The sequence below is a fragment of the Sinohyriopsis cumingii genome, chromosome 3 (genome assembly GCF_028554795.1).
Source record: "Sinohyriopsis cumingii isolate HCF-2022 chromosome 3, ASM2855479v2, whole genome shotgun sequence".
In the NCBI taxonomy this organism is placed as follows: domain Eukaryota; kingdom Metazoa; phylum Mollusca; class Bivalvia; order Unionida; family Unionidae; genus Sinohyriopsis; species Sinohyriopsis cumingii.
In genome coordinates this window covers 102148945-102157575 of record NC_142963.1, presented here as the reverse complement: position 1 = coordinate 102157575, position 8631 = coordinate 102148945, and the positions used below count along the sequence as shown (strand labels likewise).

The 8631-nt window shown below is 36.1% G+C and overlaps 1 protein-coding gene across 1 annotated transcript in view; it reads right to left on the bottom strand.

The window, feature by feature from the left end:
* Positions 1 to 360: 360 nt before the first annotated feature.
* LOC149803413 (uncharacterized) overlaps positions 361 to 8631 on the bottom strand; it is a 40793-nt gene continuing 32522 nt past the window's right edge. The window contains exon 3 of the mRNA XM_089951406.1: positions 361 to 1164. Within this exon, the coding sequence (XP_089807532.1) occupies positions 962 to 1164 (203 nt within the window). The 3' untranslated portion in view covers positions 361 to 961. The remainder of the gene's footprint in view (positions 1165 to 8631) is intronic.

Genomic DNA, 8631 nt, shown 5'->3' with positions numbered 1-8631 from the left:
ATACCTACCTGCACATTGATTTTAATGATTAACCGCAAGGCCACTGTAATTATAAGATAGGATGAAAGTGACGTCGCAATTTGCTAAACGCGTCACGCCATCCTCGTTCTTGACTGGATTTTAATATGTGCATAGAGAAGAAAGCTAGGAACCAGTCGAACTTCCCATGTGCTAATCAGCGGAGACAATGAATTAAAGCTTAAATAACCTAGAAATCTAAACATAATTACAAAAATTATATTTTCTGAAAGAGTATGAGCTGTGTGGAGCGTGAGGGTCCCTGGTCGGAGCTTTCCTATCCAATACCAATAAATATGAAAGATTGTATTATTCTCGTTCTGCTTGGCAAGTGAGACAATGACAATGTACCAGTTTTATTCACCAAAGTAAATTTGTTTTGTGCAAATACGTCCAATATGTACAATATTTATAATTAATTGGTAATAATTAAATACAGAAATCTTCTGGTATATGTATCTGTTCAAACTATTTTCTTTTAGAAATAAACACAACACATTTCAGTAACATTAGTTATACAATCAATTTACGAATTAGTAGCTTGGAAAAGCTATGCTTAATAATAATACAGATTGTTTCTTATCGTCTACGGCAAAACAAACATCCACGGAGTTCCAGTTACACTACAAGCTCCATGGCGTGTTCTTAGCCTCTCCACTTATTTCTTACAAATCTATGCCACGAGAAATTTTCCTCAGAACTCGCCGGATTGTTCTTGCCGAAATCCATGGAAATTATGTTTTTATCATAATCATTTGGCAGATTTCGCTTATTCTAATTAAAGATGCGATCTCCAGAAATACAAAAATTGGAGGTTTTTACAGTTTGTTTCTGAACTGGAATCGTGGTTTTCGAAATAAAAGAAAAGAAAAGAAAAAAGTATAAGCTTCGTTTGTAAAATCTTCTAACTTTATATTGCACTGATGGACGGGGTTTTCTATGACTAATGGTGAATCCAGACAAGCAAAATGGTCAATAGCACTGGAAGTAACATGGAAATGCTGCATAAACTAATATAGCTGGCAACGTTACAGCCATCTGTTCCGCAGGTTTTATAGCACAATGTTATGTTGTCTATTCCCCGGTTGATGCAAGCCTCACCAGCCGCCACCGTCGTACAACCTCGGATAAACTTGATCTGTCGACCTGCAGCAAAAAAATTAGAAAATTTTAGTACAGCCTCGGATAAACTTGATGTGTTGACCTGCAGCAAAATAATTAGAGAAGTGTACACACTGTAGAAAATATAAGCAAGATTTCATGGAATACTGATACCCGACCCAAGGTCCATATCACACAGACCGGCTTCAATCGTTGTCATTAAGTGTCTACCTTTCGCAAATCTCTGTTCGGCCTTACCACTCGTTAGAAGAGTACTTGATGTGTATCTGAATATTAGCGCACTTTCAAGCTGCGATGCGGTAGAAGAATTAATATTTAAGTATTAATGGTACAATTTAAAAATGGTTACATAAATAAATGAATTTTATTTGGTATGACGAGATTCTTTATTGTCTTCTTTTACATCAGCCTTTTGGGCTGAGTAATCTGTGAAATTTCACTCTTGGACTAAACGTATTATGCAGCAACCATTTCTTTCTTAGGCTTAACATGAATCTGACCTCTAACTTTTAGAGCTGAAAAATCTACATTTTTCTTTATTACCCAAAGTGACATTCATACAGTTTGTACAATGCACGTCGTCTATGACAATGGATATTCTCCAGAACTAATTCCTTTGAACAATTATCACCATGACATTTGAATTGTTGACCCAAAAATTCGATAAGTCTATCTCATATTTTAGGTGCAAGCACTCCACAAACCAAATTATTGTTCCGTCTCCGTGACTTTGACCTTTGACCCCCGAATCGAAAGACTTTTTTTAACTCAAAGTATAAGTCAGACACAGTTTCGTAATGCATACGGACGAAAACTGAAAACGTCTGGCAGAATCCATTTTTCAGCGGCTTTCACCCTTGACTTTCTGACCCACAAATTATCAAGATCGTTCCTTACCCCCAAATGCAAACCATCCGCACGGTTTAGGCCAGATCTGTTATGTAAAACAATATCACTTATTTCAGTAATAATTACTTTGACCTTTGACCTGAGGATCACCAAGTAAACATTCATACGTTGATCGATGTATATAATGTTGAATTAATGTTATTGTGCCGATACTGTTTATCGTCCTGCAGTCACAGTGACCTTTTTCCTTGGTCATTTAAGCCCAAGAGTTTTTACTTACTCAAAGTTCAGGCCATATGCAAAGTTTGTTAACACAATATTCTGATAAATCGAGCTATTGTACAGAATGAAAAGTTGTGACTGAAGAATGGACGAACATCATAACATAGTGCTCTACTCCTTATGGCGGGCGTATAAACTATCAACAGCAGCGTACATTACGATGTAACCTAATGAATATCCCATCCAAATGGTAGTGCATATGCATGCGGCTATAAAAATGTTTTAACAAAATCCTGGCAATTACAACAACAACAAAAATTTGCAATGTACATGTTAGATAACATTGGAAAGTGATAGAACGTTTGCTAACAATCATAGTCTCATTTCAAAACTTATTGACTTAAAGAGCAAAATAAATAAATTTAAACACTGTTATGAAACAGACGACAAACGATCAGTTTCTTGCAAAAAGATTAATCGTCCAAGGCAAGCAATGTACAACGTGCACATTGGTTCTAGACTGCATGACAAATTTGGCCCAAAAAATCCAAGATTAAGGTTTATTTTTTAAATAAAAACTGCTTGAGTAATTATATTTTGCCCGTCCACTTTGTATATTTCCATTGTTGATTGATTATTTTCATTATTATTTCTACAGTATGCGCTAGTTTCAAAGGACCAAACAAATCACGCCGGTGTAATCTTTCAGTTGTAAATAATATGTGAAATCTCTCCCTAAATCTTCAATCTTTGATTATATTGTTATCATCGACTCGTATTATAATTGGGGCTGATGTGGTAATCCTTACTACGGTCGATACATACGCTAACGCTCTGAGCTGTTCTACGACATCACTTCTCCTGATGAAAACAAGGCTGAACTGCCAGCTTGTTTTCTTGACAATGATAAATGGGTGATCCTTTATTAGAAGAGTTTACCGCAAATTGTGAATTGAATATTGCGATATGTACGTCGATAAATTCCTAATTTATACCATTACTGTAAACAAATCTGACTTAGTACATAATTTTGCCTCCTTCTGTCTGGGTTTTTTTCGGGGTCGTGGTATTGTTGGAATTGGGGGAGTACTCTATTTACATGCACTCAAAATGAAATATGAAACATTGCTTTATTGTTTAGAATCAGCTGCTTTTTGAAGAAAAAGTAAAGAAATCATGAGACAGTACGTTTAACTGAGAAGGGTTTTAAATATGGACTTTTGCTTTTTTATTCGAAAATTTCAATGTACTATTCACAAACTACCCTGGAGAAAACAGAACGCATACAAAAATACGAAGTCATTGTTTTTGTTATAATTATCAATGTGGGAAATCAAACACTAGTAATATGTTAACCTAAAGCATTTAACCACCATGGCAATAAGTATCCGTGTTATCTCTTAAGAAGTATTTACACGCTATAATACTGTGATTTTCACAGGATCATGCATGCTCATGTGTGAGTAATTACGCCATTGGATACATGAGAAATAAAAGCAATTACGTACTATTTTTGAGAAACTTGCAGCGTTATCTTCGGATGCTTCGGATCAGATCGGGTTCTTCAATTTAACCAGTATTTTTGGACGGCGCCGCATTACAAAATGAATACTGATCTGCGCATAAATGCCACAAACAAGCTTCTGAACGAATTTCTAAAAGTTATGAACAATGCCGTACTCGGCATGACCAGGAATATTTAGATAGTTAACAAGACAAGCTTCGAAGGGTCATCACGGACCATGCATTTCAGTCACACAAGCTATTTAGTAGAGAACTTGTATCTGTCGAGAACAAGAAAGATAAGCTGAAGATGACCAAACCAATCTATGTCCGTGCTAGATTTGTCAAATCTGATCATGTACGAGTTTTATTATTACAAGATCAAACTGTTGTACCAGGATCGTATCAGGATGCCCTATAAAGGCCCGAATTCAATTATGCTTGTCACCACTGACGATTTATATGCGGATATGATATCTGACATATTTGCAAAAGAATCTGACACAAGTGATTATCCAAATCATCAATCGCCCCATATTAACATCAATGAAAAGGTTGTTGCTCAGTTCAAGGATGAATGTGTGGTAAAGCCAATTGACGTGTATGTGTTACTGAGTCCTAACATGCACTCGATCGTGGTCAAACCGCAAAGCGGTACAAACATTAAAAAGGTGAATTCAGCTCCCGGGTTGTTGTTTTCAATAGATCTTAAGTATGACAATTATGTGAAATGTTTTTCAGCAGTAATGCGAATTCGCACAAAAAGCAAATCTGATCTGGTCTTAAAAAAAATCATATAAATGTGTATTGTTGCACAATGGTAAGTTTGTCTCATATCAAGCGATGGATATTTCACGATGAAATCATCAATCATGTGTAAGGGTACCGCGAAATTGATAGCTAGCGCATTAAAAAAGATCTTGTAGTTAGTTCTTTCTAAGCAAAAATGTCTTACAATTCTAAGGGAAAAAATGCTCTGCTTGGTGGTAATGCTTCTCGTTCGTCAGCGGGTGCTAAATTATAACGTTTGAGCTTCTCTGATCAATCAATCCGATAGACTATACCAGGTCAGTAGCGCGACGTTTCCTCTCCCCCCACCCCCCGTGCATAAAAAACATCGAGCAAAATTATTTCAGAGTGGGTCTAATACAGGTTGTTGTGCAAATGACTTATGCGGACGGTGACAGTCTTCAGCTGAATCGCCTCAGCAGTTTTTAACTTAAGCACACGCGGTATTGCATTATTTAGCTCTTGTAATGGAAGTGATGGAAGTCGTGTTACCCTTTTGCGAGATTGCTGCTTGATCGGAGATGGAACACTCCAAGACATTAACAATTCCTATGCGTACTATGTCTGAAACACCGTTCCGCACGTGTATGGTTAAATCATTCCGCAATAGTTTTTTGCAATGTGTGTTAATGTGTCCAACACAATCAAGTACAGTTTATTTTGTTAAGAAAACAGCAACAGCTCCAAGAACTTATTTCCCGGGATCGACCTGTAGCAACCTTGAGTAGTGTTTGTAGTGAATTTATATAAGTACTTTTAAGCGCGTCTGCGACACTTGTTTATCCTTTGGACGTTAAATGATCAGCTTCCTTGTATCTGCTGGCAACATCTAGAATGATCAACCTGTATATGTATGAATGTTCGCGTACCCGATCTTGTAGAAGAAACACATGATTAACCTGATGAATTTCATTATGTGTTCTTGCATCAAACCATCCACGAAAAATCGTTCTTGATACGGGTAGATAAATTTACTACCATGTTTCTTTTGGCTAACCGTAATCAAATAATTCCATGGGTGACTTTTGTCGCGCTCGCTAACTTTTCAGCGGCCGTTTTCAATAACAGCGCGAACGTGGTATATTTTCGACAAATTTCGTTCAGAAACTGCGATTTTCTTATTCATGTGTGTTTGTTTATTATACCTATATATTTTAACTCCAATCAGTTGATTTAGTCCACCAAATGAATCATATTTTTCAATAACTACTTTTATGATTAATCTGTCTCCAAGTGTAAAACTGATTATGGATGGGATCTATATTGTTGAAGCGCACTGTCTGCCTTAATAGCAAGAGTTTGTCGGTAACATGTAGCATTAATGCAGTTTATAGATGCTACTTCAGGCCTATATCGATTGTTAGAATCAAGTAGTTTATTCAGCTATTTATTATGCCCACAGTAATTGTGTTCTGGGATATGTTTTTCACCAGGGTGGTCCTCATACCTTTGTTAATGCAACATCGATATCATTTCGAGCAATTGTTTTAATGAATATTAACTTTCCTCAACACCGAATACAAGTTCCTGTGATCACATCTCAAACTTTACGTGTTTGAACCTGCGTTGGATTTGCAGTGCATGTTTTCATGCGGCTTTGCACTCACTATGAAGGCAATACTGAGTTATGCATCATGAGAGAGAAAAAGCTCCACTTTTATCGTCATTGAATTTTCCTTGCAGGCAAAGCCCAAACTATCCACGTACAGTGACATGTTTCCATAATCAGTTCACGCGTTAGTCATTGGTCCAGTTTGAACAGGGGAAACCCAGCTGTCATTGAAAATCATTTTGATATGGCTAACGCGGGGTTGGTTGTACTAGCTGTGCCGTTAGCGGACGATCTGACATTTTATTCTGTACTCTGCGATTTCATAGAAGGGCTTCAGTCGTAGCAGAGAAGCAAATATTCCACTGTTGATTGCATTTCCACAGTAGATAAAGATCCGATCATTGACGACCTTAATGCGAGTGAGGATAATCTTGTTGTGTACGACGATGTGATGCTTGAAAACCAAGACAGTCCCCCGAGAATATTCTGTCGAGGCCAATGCGAGAATAAGGGCGTGATCTTTGTGACTCAGTGATACAAACACGTGTCTAAAGGAATCCATGACAAGTTGAAGAAGTTTATGATATTTCGTGGAATTGACGCATATGATTTTGCAAATATTCATTGGATTTAATGTGCCGCGGGATGAGTTTCGGAATAATTTTGAACGGGTCACTCAGATGTTGCTCAAATCTGAATCAATTCGGGTGTATTTATAGTGCTTTTTAAATGAAGCGGTTGATTAAATTATATATATATATATATATATATATATATATATATATATATATATATATATATATATATATATATATATATATATATATATATATATATATATCAGAGTTATATGTGTATACAACCTATAAGATCACTTTAATATTTCCCCATTTTAATTGCAATGTCTTTATTTACTTCAAATGTTATTAAGAGAATAAGACAGCAGTTCAAGGCAACCGACAGTTAATAGCTAATCTTCAGCTGTATGATACTCAAGTAAATCGAGGTTATCACCTTCTTGGAAGAGTGTAACTATCGACCTTTTGTGCGACAATGATAAATGAATACATCCTCCCTTAAGGTCTGCGTCTTCCGAAAATGTTGCCTGCAATACTCACTTGTAGAAATTGGCTGGGTTTTTTTCCCCATGTAAAGACCATTAATTTCCTTCTCAACCAATTCTCCATAAACCCCATGACACTTAAATTGGATATGTAATCCCCTTTTCTGTGTCACTTTGTCCAAAACTAATTGTTTTTGCAAAACACTGGAAGCCTCTCTGATCGCAAAATTAATATTGAATTACAAGAGATTTAGGCCTTAACGGGTATAGAAATTAAATTTCATGTCAAGTCATAACGCAGCAAATACTTGCAAAAGATTTTTGACTACTTCAGAAGAGACTCGGGGGACGGGAAATTGACTGTAATCCATTGTTCATCATTCGTATAAATCATTAACAAACGTATACGGTATTAAATTAGTTTGCCATTATAAACTGCCATGATCTATATCCGATTATGTTTTGAAGTATATTACAATAACATTACTAGAAATAGTATATGTTCTGCAGTTGTTCACTATACGGCTCCTCGAACGATAGAACTGATATGCAAATGAATGTGTGACTATTCAAAGGGGACGAGATATAAGAATCAATGTGTATATTCCTCCTTCCGTCCGTCAAACAATCCAGCGAATGCGAATTGTCCAGAATTCGTTTATGGATTTCCATAAACTTGATAAATATTATAGTCATCACAGGATATTAGGCATATCGGCAAATTCCTTTATTTACATAATTTTATATATGGTTTGCCCCTTTTTATTACTTGGAGATATATTGTCCATTGCTTCTTGCAGTTGAACGAATCTTGTGAATGCAAATAATTTCAGATTTTAATTAATCGTCATGAATCTCTGGAAATATTATGGCAATTATTTGAAGATATACCTATCGAATCTTTGTTATCCTCTTTAAATTATTGTTAGAGTTGTTGCCCTTTCTGTCGAGCAGCTTGACCATATCCACTGAACACAATTTAGTTCAGCAGGTGTTAATGGCTTACTGTGAAATTTGGTATATCGTATGATCATTATTTGAAGATGCACGTGTTTTAACGTTATTGCTCTCTTTAACTTTGAACTGGTAGTGGTGTATGACAGAATTTGTAAACGCTACCAGTCTCTCAGTTTTTGGTAAATTGCCACGAAACTTGGTAAATGTTATGTTCGTCTTCTGGAGATGCGTATATGATCAGATCACTTTGCTTCCGCAGTTTTATTAGAGTTATTGACCTTTTGACCTAGAGTATACATGATATTAAATTTATATTCAATGCCGACCTAGAACTCTACATGACAGGTCTAAGCAATGGTTTGTAAGCTTTAACCTTGCAAAACCGGAAGTCATGCTTTTCAGCAAAAATAATTACCCACTCGTTCCCAAATTAAACTTCCAAAACAAATCGCTGGCTTTTGTTGACAGTCGTAAACATATGTGCTGTACACTTAGTGCACATGAAATCTGCATACTGAGAACACTTTCAAAAGCATCTAAACTGCTAAATATTACT